This window comes from Zonotrichia albicollis, chromosome 6 (genome assembly GCF_047830755.1).
Source record: "Zonotrichia albicollis isolate bZonAlb1 chromosome 6, bZonAlb1.hap1, whole genome shotgun sequence".
In the NCBI taxonomy this organism is placed as follows: Eukaryota; Metazoa; Chordata; class Aves; order Passeriformes; family Passerellidae; genus Zonotrichia; species Zonotrichia albicollis.
In genome coordinates, this window is record NC_133824.1 from 9242588 (window position 1) to 9256404 (window position 13817).

Genomic DNA, 13817 nt, shown 5'->3' on the forward strand with positions numbered 1-13817 from the left:
GTGACAGGATTTTGACTTTTAAATTTAATTATAATATGTTGTTTTTAACAACAAAAGTGCTGCAGATGCTTTTGGTACTTGTCTTAAGTGAAAGCTAAACATTCTGATCTGAAGACTCTTTCCTTGTTGCTGTTACGCTAGCACTTCTGGACCTGACAAGGTTCACCTGCAGTGGTGGCCATATTTCAAAGGCAGAACTCTCAGAGACAACCAGGTGCTTAGAAAATAAAGAAATACCATTCTCTAAATGTGCACTATAGCAATGTACAGAATCTTAAATCATAGCAGTCTGTAGACTTACAGACAGACATTTCCTGTTGATATCTTTGGTCCAGCATGTGTTGCATGAAGGAAGATAGGGTTAATAATTGTGGTCATCTGCTTATTGTGTGATGCAGTGTATGCACCCAAAGGGAGGGAGGAAGTGCCTGATTTTTAGTTTCAGATCCTAAGTGAAAAGATCAGAAACTGCAGACATAGTAATCTCTTGGGATTTAAGGTCACTTGTGCATAGCCAAGGGTGGAAGATGAGATGAAATTTTTTCCAAACTTGATGTTTTAGAAGAAGACTCTTCCACTCAGCAGCACAGCACAGAGCTGAGTACTGATAGTAGAAAAGCAACAGCATCAGCTGTGTGCACAGGTTCTGGGTTGCATCAGGTCTGTGTCCTGACAGAGTCACTTCTGCTAGGGGTGCATGGCCAGTGCAGCTGCACAGGAGGGCTGACATGGCTGTGGCCTAACCTGTAGTAGTTCTCAGACTGCTTTTATTAAAGTGCTTTGTTCTAGGACTGTCAGATGCAAATGAGAATAGTGATTGGTTTAGACTGCAGGGTTAGGCTGGAGCATCAATACAAAGGAACAGCCATGGAGCCAGAATCATGATGCCCTTCTCATCTCTCGACTGTTATGTTTACTTGTTTGTGTGTATTTACTGTTGGCAATGGTTTCCCATGGTGTCCTGTCACTGCTGGTTTGCAAAGAAGTGGTGACAGTGCCAAGAGTCCAGCACTGACCACAGCTCAGTAAGCTCACACTAAAGCAGCTTACTCAGCAGGAGGGGAGGGAAGGTTCACGGGGGTCATTTGCACTAGGTGGGTCCATGGTGTAGTTCCAAGTTGATGTAAATCAGTATTGAATTGACTCTCAGGCTTTGAGTGAGGTCTGTCCTGGACCTCAGTGCAGAGAAGGTGTGCAGAGACTACTGTCACTCTGATAGCAGGAGCTGGGTGATAAGAGAAAGTTTTAGCATGTGTTTGCCACCCTGGGAAGGAGGAGAGGATGATTGCTGGAGGACTTTTTATTTTAACCTGCCACTACCTTTAGAATTTCAATGTGTGCAGTTAAACTCAGAGCAGCAGTTTTCTAGCTGTAGGCTCTACTGAAATCTTGTGTTGAGTGAGGCATTATTTGTCCTCAGGTCTGGCTGTGAATTAATGGTCTGTTTTAGAGGTTTCAGTGGGCTAGAATTGCCTTCTTGATAGAGAAAATACCAGTGCTATGCAAACTCAGCAGGAGCACTTTGAGATGCTAAGAGTCTTCTTTGCTACTTTTTGTTGATCCAGGTGGTCCTTTCTAAGTGCAAGTCAAAGAAATTCCTGTTTGTCCCTTCCTTCATCTCCCCATGCAAGTGTCATGTAGTCAGCAGGAGCACTGAATCTCCCTGTCTCCCTTTCCTGTTTGCATGAGAGGGAAACAGAGGGAAGCGAGATGGAACCATACGTTCCTCTGCATCTGCACTCTGAAGACAAAGTTATTTGTGAGCCTTAAGCATGTGGGTGGGAGAGCTGCCAAGCCAAAGTTGTTCCCAAGTATCTGTAAACTAAATCTTATTCCCTAAATTCATCCAACTAAGGAACTTTTACTCTGGCAAAGGCTTGTAAATATTACAGTACCTGTCACTTTTGGATGCTGCTTTCTGTTTTCATAGCAGCAAATTGAAAGCTTTGAAATCTGGGATGTTTCGTTTACTTTTGTAGAAGCTGACCTCAAAGCATCAATCTTTCTTCTCCTTTTAGAATCTATGAAAATAGCCTTTTCTCAGAAAACTTATTGTAGTGACAACACTGCTAATGAACAGAGTTCTCAGATATTCCAAAAGTTTGGGGATGTATTGAGATATGTGTACCAAAATATAGAGAGTTCTGCATCTCTGTTACTTTCAGTGATTCAGTTTTCTTTACATATATATACTTAAAATTAAGTGAAAAGTATTAATCTAAACAATGTCTATAAAGTGATTTCTGAATGCCTGTCTGTCTCAGAGTTATGTTTAGCTTTGCTGGGGTTTTAGTTCACATGTACTTTTCAGTTTCTTCACCATCTGCACACCATGGCCTCCACTTGTTTCAATTCAGCCATGCTTTGCTTATTTTCAAGATAAGTTGCTGGTTTATATAAATCTGTGACTTGAGTTTGCCAGATGCAGTTGCTCCCACCATTTGTGTTTGTCTCCAGTTCCTTTTTGGAGGAAGGTGTCATCCTCTTGAAATAAGTCTGCAAAGTGAAGAAGTCTTGGCAGACCCGTTCTGAATTGTGTTCAGTGCTGTGCAGCTAACTCAAGCTACAACTCATTTGTGGCTCTGAAGTTAACCTGGCCACAGCTCAAACTCCATTAAAATAGTACTTTTTTAAGGCTGTGCTAACTAAGGAGGTAATTTAAATCGTCATTCATACTTGTGTGATGTCCTTGATTTGACCTAGTCAATGTTGTCAATGTGCACACAGCTTGTCTGAAAACCTGGGCCCTGCTGACCTGTCTCAAAGCCATGGCTGAAGCCAAGGTTCTCTGTACACTTCAGATTGCAACCCAGCCCTCTGAAGCCATTTATGTGCAAGTTCTCTGAGTCCTACAGTGGTTTCTGCCTTTCCTGCTGCATTCCCAGGAAAATCTCAGTTCTCCTGCAGTGAACCGGAAGGGCATCCTAGAGCAAGTCAACTTACCAAGTCACTAAGAGGGCTGGTTTTTGCTCCAGCCTCCCACAACCCCATGTGAACAAGCACAACATTGGCAGAAACAGTCTGGAGCAGACCTGTTTCATTAAATTTTACCATGGTTCCCATGATTCTTCTCTTTACCCAGAACTTGCTGAGCAGTTTTAACATGGCAGTGTCTCAGCAGTGCTCTGGTTGGCTTTGCCAGACCAAATGAACACTGCTTTCCTGGCAGAGCCACCCCAGAGAACAGCAGAATGTTCTGGCACCTTGCCTGAAGTAAATACACACTGGAATCTGCCACCTGAGGAGCCCTACAGGACATATGTCTTTGTGAGACTGCCTTTTCTAGTCACATTTGCAGACCATTCTGTTTCTTGTAAAATGCTTTAGAAAATTATGCTTGAAGGCATAAAAAGATCACAGTTGCTTTTCACCTCACTGGCTAATTCATGTGCAGTGTGCTCCTAAGCAGATGATCATTTTTGCTGCCTGTGAAAATACTGGCTTTATATTGTCATTTAGACTGCATGAAAATTGAGCCTTTCATCTTCTGAAATGTTTCCAGAAACCCAAATTCAGGCCTGGCTTACAGTCCTTTTGGGTGCTTTAATATAAGCTGACTATTAAGAGGCAGTTAGGAAGGAGAGAGCTGGTAATGATGCAGCTGAGGAGCTAAACCCCTCATCTTCATTTGAGTCTTTTTATTTTCTTGCAGATGAGAGGATCTGTTCACCACCGTTTATGGAGCTGACAAGTGCCTGTGGAGAAGATACCTTGAAGCTTATAGAGAAGAATGGACTGGCATTCCCATTCAGTATGTACATGAGCTTTTCTTTGGTGCTTCTAGTAGGTTCTAAATACTGCACATGCACCCCCCAAAACATAGCCAACATTGTAGGAGTGTGGATTTCACTGCCAAAAGTGTCAAGGATATTAAAACTTTCCTGAAACAAATGCTCTGAGGCAGTCTGCTTGGAATGTGGAACAAACTCTCTCCCTGTCAGCTTTTACTTTGCTTTTTGTTGATGTTCCTTACTTTCAGCACCTCGCTACAGTAAACATGCATTCCTGGGAAATGCTAATAGTTCTAACAAAGTTAGCCTCTTGCCCTGAACTTGTGCAAGATGTTTCTCCTGCCAGCTGCACTCATTACTTTTCTTCAGAAAATCACTGCCTTGCTGATTATCCTCTTTTTCCACCTACCTCTCCCTTTCCCTGGTCCAGGGTACAAGTATAATCTTAACGGGTAAAAGAAAGAGGGTTAACACAGATAACAGACTCCAAGGGCCCACAGCTCAAACAGCTGCTATGAACTGTTTGTGCTTTGAAGCAAGTTTCATCGCAGGGCTTGTGCTTTAATTAGTTCCTTTATTTGATTCCTTGCAGTATAAAGTGAGCAGGATCGTTAGTCGGTGTTTGTTCCCTTGCTGCTTGCCTCATTTGTAAGGTTCAGAGGTAAAGTTGTGTGGAAAAAGCATGTTTTGCCCTCCCTGCCATCGCTCTCCCAAATGAGGCAGGTCTCCTGAAGATAGGTTGTGAAGCAGTACTTGAAATCTCATGAATGGCTTTGCCCTCCTCTTCACATTCTGCTCTCCATACAGACTGCCTAGTCCTCAGTAGTCAGCGTCATATATTCAGGAGGTCTGAATCAAACCCTCTAAATAATGATGAAATTACAAAATAGCACTGAAAATTAATATACCTTGATATTCTGGGAGTGTTTTTTTCATTTTTCTGTCTCTAGTTTTTCTTAAAAAAGGTCCAGCTCTCCAGAGCACATGTTCTCTGAGACATCATAAACCATTTTGTAAAATTTCAAGTTACCAAGTTATTTTGGACTCTAGTGCAGGTTATCTCTCTTTCATAGCTCCCTGTCCTCTTGCCTGGCAATTTGATTCTTCCAACAACCTGAAAAAATGTCTTGTCCTATCCACCCTCTCACTACTTGCAAGATTTCATCTCCTCTCCTTAACACATAAGTAACATCAGCCCTAGTCACGCTGTGAGCCCTAGGGGTCTTCAGCTCCTCTCTGGCCTCATAGTAGAAGCAGCTTTTTGTTTCTTTCCTCTAATGAGTTTTACTCCTCCTCTTAATCAAGATGGAGGTGAGAATCAGGATATACAGAGCAGATAAATGTGAAAGAGAAAGAAAAACTGCCTGGCTTTCTGCCTTTTTCTGTCCTCCTCTATGGTTGCCTGTGAAAAATAAGTTATATCTTAGTTTGGTTCAGCCTGTTACATTTCCTGCTCTTCCCTGAAAACAGTGAGGTAAGAAAATAAGTTGCTTTTGACTGTGTCCCAGTTCCTTTGTTTTAAGGAAAGTGCTGTTTTGTGGTACCTAGCGGTGTTTTGTGGTAAAGTAGCTCTAGCCTCAGACAAAAAATTACATAGTTGTAAAAATGCTCTCTGAGTAGACAGGATGGCAATCCTAATACTAGTACTAACTTCTCAGCTGATGCTTTGCAGCTCTGTCCAGTCCTAATAAAGATCTGTGCTTGCACCTTAGTTACAGGGAGGAATTGAGAGAGCAGAGCTTGGAGCAAGCCAGGCTTTGCAGTGATTAAGAGCACTGTTCAAGCAGAGACTGTCACTGGTGTTACAGTCAATGCCTTGGTCTGGTGGACTCCAGTGTTTGCATGTGTGGGTGGAAACAGGATTATAAAGGGTTTATGTGTTCTCTTTCAGTGGTGAATTGTCTTTTCTTTATTATTTACCTAGTTTGTAAAACCAGAGTGGCCCACGGAACCAACTCTCATGAGGTGAGTTGAAAATTTTTGCAGTATTATTCACCTGCTTCCAGTTGTGTCCTGTCCCCCCCTCCCCCTGTGGTGGCTTGGCTGGTGATTTCCAATCCTGTAGTGGGTAGGAAGAGGGCTGCACCAAAACAACTTTTCTTCCCCGCCTCTCCCTCATGTTTAATTGCGGCATTAGTTTTTTTTAAATCTGAAATTAAGATAAATGTGACTTGAACCTCCTGTCATTCAAGCTATTTTTAGCAGTTTCTACCTTCTATCATATTGTTGCTTCTAGCAGTTTGTAGTCTTCAGTCAGCTTTGTCCAAGAAATCTCTTTCAGTCACTCCTTCGGCAGGAGGTCACTAAATAAAGTTTCTGTCCCAGAAAGTTACTTTTCCAATATGTATGTGGTACAGATGAGAAGTGGGTTTGTGCTTCAGATGGAGCAGCTGGCTCCTTTCCCTGAGGAGAAGGGAGTAACAAATAGAGATGGTTTCCAGGCAATGTTCAGTTGTAATAACACAGTGGGATCTGTGGGGAGAACAGGACTGGTAGAACTTATCTGCCTTCCTGTAAGGCAGTTGCAGCTAAAATGGTTGTATATTCCTGGAAAGAGTGTATTACCTATGAGATTAGCTTCCTCTAAATTTAAGTGGGTGGAGTACTGTTTTAATTCTTTTCCATTTGTGCTTCCTGCCTTCCTGCTTACTTCAGATTAGTTTTGAGAATCCAGCCCTTGCTGCTGGCTCTCCTAACTCCTGGCTTTCTTTGTTAACAACGTGGCCATCAGTCCAGGCTTCCCAGCTGCTCTTGAAACGTGCACTACGAGACATTGCTGCAATGTCTCTGAGAGCTGAAAACTCTCAAGTAAACTGTAAATCTAGGTGAGTAGAATGGCTGTGGCTGAAATCTTGACTGACCAGCACTTCTTTTAAAGATGCAGTGAGATTTTGCAGGCAGGCTTTACCTTGGCTTATTTCACAAGCCAACAGACAATCCTGTTAGTTTGCTGGAGCAGCTGCTATAAATTTTTGCTGTCATTCCTAAGAACACTTGGGTACTGGATTTTTAATGAATTTAAGACTTCAATTTTCCTGCTGATTTTTCTGTCAAGAGTTCATCTGCAACTGCAAACTGAAACACATGAACTTCTCAGTACTTGTCCAGTTAGGCTTGGACTTCATTTCCTTGGTGAATCTTTCTTTGATCTTCTTTCATACAGTGCAGACACATCTAAGCCTCCTGCCAGAGCAAAAATTAGACTAAAATACACCCATGGTCTGCACTTTATCACAGGAACTTATGACAAGAGATTAGGAGGACCCCTGGAAAAAAGCCTGAAATCTTGCATATTGCTTTACATAGTAGTAGCAGTAGTCACTTTTGGAGTTGCTGAGTTCCCAGGAGTGATCCAAAACTATATCTATGATCAGAGTGGGACTGTTTTGGAATTGTTTATGGTCAATAATTACAAAGGAAGCATAGGATAAATACCTGCTTACAGCACAATCTGTCTAAAGGATGGAGCATAGGTCTAGAAGCAAGAAATTGTTGTCTGTTTTGTTAATGACTCCTTGTCTGGCTTTTGGTAAATCACTTCATTTTTTTGTGGATATATTTCCAATGCAGAGCTGACACTAAAATTAGAGCACTGACCAGAAACCTGCCTTTCTTCATAAGATGGCTGTTAAGAAAGTCCAAGTACTAGCTCACAGGGACAGCTGAAGGATCAGGCTTGAGTTTAAGTTTGGTGCATGAGTTAGGGGGTTTGGTGTGTGAGTTCACCAGGTGAGGCTGGCAGACTCCATTTTTCTCATGTGAGTACATGCTGTTGTTAAGCTGGGGTGGTGTCACCCTTTCTGTGGTGTCCCTAGTTCCACATGGCCTCTGCACTAGCAGTGGCCTCAGCAGCTCAGCACCATTTGTTAAACTGGAACAGAGATGTTGGCTGGAAGTTGTGCTTCCTGGCTGCCAGTGAGTCAGAACATAACTAACCTTTGGTAAAGCTGCCATGAGAGACCCATAACCTGAAGAAATGTATCCAGAATTTCTTCTGAGCATTTGAACAGACAAGAAGGAAAAGGCAGAGAATCACTATGTTTTGTGAGACTGACTTCCTTACGGACATTGTCAGTAAAAATTCTTGGCGCAAATGTTTTGCTTGGCCTTCAAAAGTGCTCTGCATTTATAATGAGAAATGCTGTTTGAAAATTATGATATCAAGTATTGTACCCACGTTACTGCCAGACACAGCAGGTCTGTGCTAGATGACAAAGAGCAAGTGCACCCTGCAAGCAAATTCTTGGAGCTCTATTCATGCATGTTAAAAGCCATGAGACATGGCAGTGAACCGGCATAAGGCACCCCATGGGGTTTATCTGGGCTTGTGCTAGTCCACGGGGCTGCCAGCGCTGTGCTGTGCAGAACAGAGGCCCCACACAGCTTCCAATAGTCATGGTCAGTGCTGTGCTGAGAAGATAAACTCCTAAAATAGGCTGAACCTGTTCATCTTATGTTTATTTGTGGGAATGAATTAACTAATAGTGGAATAGAACACTACAGAACAGCACAGTTCTTGCCAGTGTGATGTTGTAGACACTATAATGCAAACAGTCCACACAAGAGTAGGAAGAGAGCAATGTTTTTTGCCACCAGTAAGACACAAATGAGGTGTGATGTTGTTGCTGTGAATCATTTTGATGGATGATTCTGTCTGTTAGAGAAATTTCTTGCACAGGTTGTTACCACTCACAAATTCACTCTGTGCTGTGTAATAGCGACAGCAACAGTATCAGCTGTAAGTAGGTACTGAATGCACACATTGACTTGAACATAGAAAATGTTAATCTACTGAGTTATTGTGCATGTGTGCAGATATTTGATCATTCATAAGACCCAATAAATGCCTTCCTTTTTGGCATATTTATTCCAATGCTCTCAAGAGGACTGTCTGTTTAGAGTAATAGGGTGAAACCAAGCAGGAAAATTGATAGCCAGCATTTGTCAGCAGTGAGAACTACTGGAGTCTGAGAAATGTTCTCTGATGGTGTGGGTGAAGCCCTGGTGCTTAGTCTATTGCAACTGGGCTGAACCAAAACGGGGAAATAGATCTTGGGGAAGAATTCTTGTAGTTAGTGCACAGAACTGTTCCTTCTGTTGTTCTCATGATACAGGCTTGTATTCAATACAAACTTTGTTGTCTGTGTTGGTCAGATGTTTTATCTCTTTGTTGTACCTGCAGTTGCAGTAGCTTCCCAACTAAAGGCAGCAAATGAAATTGCAAAGTGCTGTGAAAATGTTGATAGAAAATGAAAGCTTCACTGCCAGTAGTGTTTGCAGAGCCTTGTGTCAGTTAAATGAAACACAATGAAATAGAACAAGATGCAGAAAAGGAGTTGTTCCCCTTGTTGCTTGTCAGGTGTGGTAAGCATGAAATATTGGCAGCCTTTTGCACAACCACGTGTGTGTGTTTGCAGATGGCGATCATCTTCAACCAGGAGGGCCTCAAAGCCGTTCGCCCCCCCTGTGTCATTCAGAGCTTCATCAACCACAATGCTGTGCTCTATAAAGTGTTTGTGGTCGGGGAATCTTACACCGTGGTGAAAAGACCATCTTTAAAGAACTTCTCTGCAGGCATTTCAGGTACGTTGTACTGATTGAAAAGAAAATGTCTCTTCTTGCAGCCTCAGCAGGAAACATCTCTGAAGAAAATATCTGTGAAAAAACTGCTGCAGTGAAGGCAGCTGGTTTGGACATGCCATGTTTCCTCTTCTGTATTATTTCAAGAGAAAGGGAGATATCTCACCTGCTCTGGAATACGTACGAGTGGCAGTCATATAGTAAATATTTATGCAATGGTAACCTGAGTCTTACCTGTTAGACTCTGTTTTATGTCATGTGGAAAGGGGGAGAGGGAGAGAAGTTCTCTCCTTTCCCACTAAGTTCATGTGTCATTTGTTCCGGAACTTGTTTATAAATGTGCTTTGGAGAGAATTTCCTGGATTCCATCATTTCAGCACTTCCTCTCCCTATTTTTACCTAGAATATGTGTGTGTTTTAAATTAAAGATCACTTGTGCTCTCCCCTAAATGAACCTCCCTCTTCATGTGAGGCCCAGTGTTGAAAATCTTGGTGGGCTGTGTCCTTTTGGTTTGTAGATATCACGTGCGTTGGGGAGAAGGAGGAATGGACTTGTCAGTGAGGAGAGTGATTCTTCTGTATGTCATTAGACAGCCGCACTTGAAGGGTTTTTGTTAAAGATTACTTAGATTTCCTCTATGGAAAAAAGCTCCTTTCCAGAGGACTGCGTTCTGTGGCCACCAAAAGCATAAAAAAATTAGCAGCACATAGCACATTTTTATATGCTTTTGGGAGCAAGCATGATCTGATAGCAATTGGATAAATCCAGGAGGTGAGGATGGGATCAAACTAAAGGAGATGAATGAACAAATGCTAGTTTTTTGTCACTTTTCTTAGTGTTTTTGGCTAATCCTAGTAAGTCCATGTATGCTCACCACTGCATTTCACACACAAAGATTTATTTTGTTAGTATAGGTGTAGTAGGATGCTGGTGGAAGTTCTTGTCTGTAGCTGTGTGTGCCTGTATTTACATTTAGGTCTGGTCTATGTCCTGATCAAATTAATACGGCCAGAATCTGTGTTCATATGTGTTAGGACAGTGGCTTCTGTCACCTCAGAGTGTCTTCTGCATTCCAGTGGTACCTCCAAAAGAAGGACAGGTCCTGGCCACAAAATGTATTGCTTTCTGCCATGGTCACAGTGCCCTGCCCAGTTCCCAGGGCTCTCAGTGTAGCCAGGGTGCTACAGGCCTGTCACCTGCAGTGATTGCAACTTCTGTCATACACCTTCCCCTTAGAACTGTCAATTTGAGTATAGCACATTAGTAAAAATTAACTTCATTATCTGACTGAATTTAGTTAATTTGCTGTGGTGAAGGAAGGAGAACTGATTTCTGTTTACCCAGTGCATGGTTCTGTTTATCAGTGGTCCAAGAACAGTGGATTATCTGTCCATGGGTCCCTGCCTGTGCAGGCAGCCACACGCCAGCAGGCAGGAGAGCCCTGTGGGAGGCGTGGATGGTTGAGACCAGGACGAGATTCATGGGGCTGCACTGCCACCTACTGTTCTTTGCACTATTCCTTTGGAAATTAAAGTCTGGTATAAAGTTACTTACAATCTGTTTTTAATTGCAGACAGAGAATCAATATTTTTCAACAGCCACAATGTTTCCAAACCAGAGTCCTCATCTGTCTTAACAGCGGTAAGTACACTTGGTGTTTTTCCCTCTAGTGCAGCTGCAAACCTATCTAATCCTTTCTTATGGAAGTGTTAGTAGCTAGTGACTCTCTTTCACAAGCTGTCTGCTTCTGTGTTGCAGGCTGAGGTCTGTTTGGTACCACGAACCAGCATGACTGGGTGCCCCTCTGGTTTTCCTTACCGAGCTCCGGTGAGGAAGAGCTTGTAGCAGGGATGTTCTGCTTCCCAAACTACCCAGGGCTAATCTAGGCAAAGGGAAGAAGGAGATTCTGAATGCAAACACCTGCCTTTTTACTGTCCAGAGAGATTAATAAGCATAAATCGTTCTTTTAGGACTCAGTTCTGTGAGGAAAGACAAACAGTGAAAATTAAAGCTTAGAAACTGTGTTGGCACAAGGCCACAGAGGGCCAGTACTTGTCTGCCATGTGAGCATGCCTGAGCTGTGACCATGGGACCATTTCTGGATGTCCTTCGAGACCAGCAGTGCCAGCACACTGCACAGTTTCATGCTACCGTTATCAGTCCTTTTAATAAGATTTGGACATATGAATATTCACAAGTTCTTGGGCACTCAGCTACTGAAAAAGTCACTTTACAGCACTGGGTCCTTTCAATCTCTTGAGTCTTGGGATTCTTTTCTGTTTCACAAGTTCTGCTGGGGACTAGTTTTGTATTTGATTTTGAATTTTGTGTGCAACACTGGTAGGCATGCTAAATATTAAAACTGTAGTTGTGCTAATCATAAGTCCTGTTGTGGTTATGCTGAGGGAGAAGCCATTACTAAAAATTTGCTTTCAGACTTAGGGAGTGTGCTCCTGTGGTTTACTTGCCATCTCACTCATACAAATATGTATCCCAGTCATGCTTCTGTAGGCATAACAGCATACCTCTGCTGTGTAACATGTTGTTTAAAAAGCAAAGAATAGTGCATCCTCCAGTCATAAGTAACCTAAGTCACTCATTTTAATAAATACTTACAAAATAATTTGTACTTGAAAACCCACATAAAGGGTATGCTCTGTCCTTAAGATATCAGCTGAGTTGTATTGTATGAGAGATTATTGTACGATTCAGATTGAACTAACAGCAGGAGTCTGTCCTGTCAGCCCTTTAACACAGACTTTGATCTACACTGAAATAATAATGATAGCCAAGACTTTTACAGCACAGGGTTAAATATGCCACCTGTATATGTTTTTTAAGGTATAGATCTAGTACTTAAAATAATGAGTCTGATTCTCCATTCATCCCTACACTGCTTTGCTTCTATAGTTGCACTAGTATGAAGAGGAAGAACTAGATGCTTTAGAGCAGACGAATTTCCAATTTAGGAAGGATTTTGAATTATGAAAGTAGTTTCTCTTTTGTATCTTTCTTTGTTTCATGCCACTGGTTCTCTGCAATTAGATTTGGTGGATATGCACCTGGAAACTTCTGAAAATCAATCTTTCCACTAAAAGGGCTGTTTGAGTCCCTTAGTAATGTGTCTCTTTCCATTACAGCTGGATAAAATCGAAGGAGTATTTGAGCGGCCAAATGACGACGTCATCCGGGAAATCTCCAAAGCGCTGCGGCAAGCTCTGGGAGTTTCCCTCTTTGGAATTGATATCATCATTAACAACCAGACTGGGCAGCATGCAGTCATTGATATAAATGCATTCCCAGGTAAGAAAGGCCTTTCCACTCCTGCTTCGTGGAGCAATTTTTACTGCTGTTGTCTCGTATCATTGCTTCCCAGGCTGGAGGTGGGACAGCATCCACCAGATGGTTCTGAGATCAAATACAGGTCAGTCTGGGAAGGGAGGAACCCTTATTTAGATATGGAATTTCTGTCTGAAGTATCATCTCTTAGGAGATATGGCCAAATTTTAGTGGCCAGTTGTAGCTGTTGTGCCCTTCTGTGCAAAGGGAAACTCAAGAACTACAGTTCTTGGGGACCTACCCTTTCTTGGCCTAGCCCTCATTCTGAAATGAAAAGAATACTAAATTCTATTTTGGTAGAGCCTTTAAAGATTACTTTTTCTTTTTTGAGACTCTGGGCCATTAAAAACATGAGGGGGTGGAAGAAACAAACTGTTCCCTTGAAAATTTCTTCCTGTGCAAATTGATTCCCCACAAAAAGACATTTGTGCACAAAAGCAATACCAGGAATCTGACAATGATAAAATTGTGGGTGCACAGAAGTTGCTGTAGAGAGTTCGTGTCCTTGCAGGTTCTCATAAGTGTGTTCTGGAGTTTGTGGATGGACTAGGGCATGTAGAAATGGGTGAATTTGTCCTCCACTCTTTTAGTGCAACATATGTCTTGGAAACAACTAAACAAGCTCCTTGATCACCAGAATTGTTAAAAGGAGCTGTAAGTGTGAATAAGAGTGAGGCAGTAATGGTCTGTGACTCATGCTAAATTCAGTAGTCTAAGCCAGGAAAATAACCCTGCTGTTTTGCAGGTTATGATTCTCTCTGAGAATCTCCTCTCATTACCTGAATGGGGGTGTTTGTTTCATGAGACTTACACAGGCTGTTGTGTAGTTTCTTTAACCCATCATTGAAGACTTTTAAGTTTTCAATATGGCTGTGGTGTCTTTACATCTACAGGTCTTGTCCTGAGCTCCCAATCTCTTCAGTTTTTCGGATCAGGTCCTCATTCCTGCTGCCCTTTAGTGTCTCATCTGTCTCTCTCCACAGTGACTGGCTTCCTCCTAAAACTCAGCTCTGCTATTCTCAGGTCACTTCCCAGCATGGTTCTACCACATGGTGTTATGCAATTTGCAGACCTATGAAAACACTCTTCTGCCCAGGGCAGTGAAACAACCTAAATTGGGTGTTAGATGGAACCATATCAGTTTTAATAATAGGATTATATTTCAG

At 42.2% G+C, this 13817-nt stretch overlaps 1 protein-coding gene across 4 annotated transcripts in view; it reads left to right on the forward strand.

The window, feature by feature from the left end:
- Positions 1 to 13817, forward strand: part of ITPK1 (inositol-tetrakisphosphate 1-kinase) — a 138523-nt gene that overhangs the window by 116025 nt on the left and 8681 nt on the right. For all 4 annotated transcript variants that reach the window (XM_074542449.1, XM_074542445.1, XM_074542446.1 and 1 more), the window contains exons 6-10: positions 3653 to 3751; positions 5656 to 5696; positions 9149 to 9314; positions 10886 to 10953; positions 12453 to 12615. In XM_074542449.1, the coding sequence (XP_074398550.1) occupies positions 3653 to 3751; positions 5656 to 5696; positions 9149 to 9314; positions 10886 to 10953; positions 12453 to 12615 (537 nt within the window). The remainder of the gene's footprint in view (positions 1 to 3652; positions 3752 to 5655; positions 5697 to 9148; positions 9315 to 10885; positions 10954 to 12452; positions 12616 to 13817) is intronic.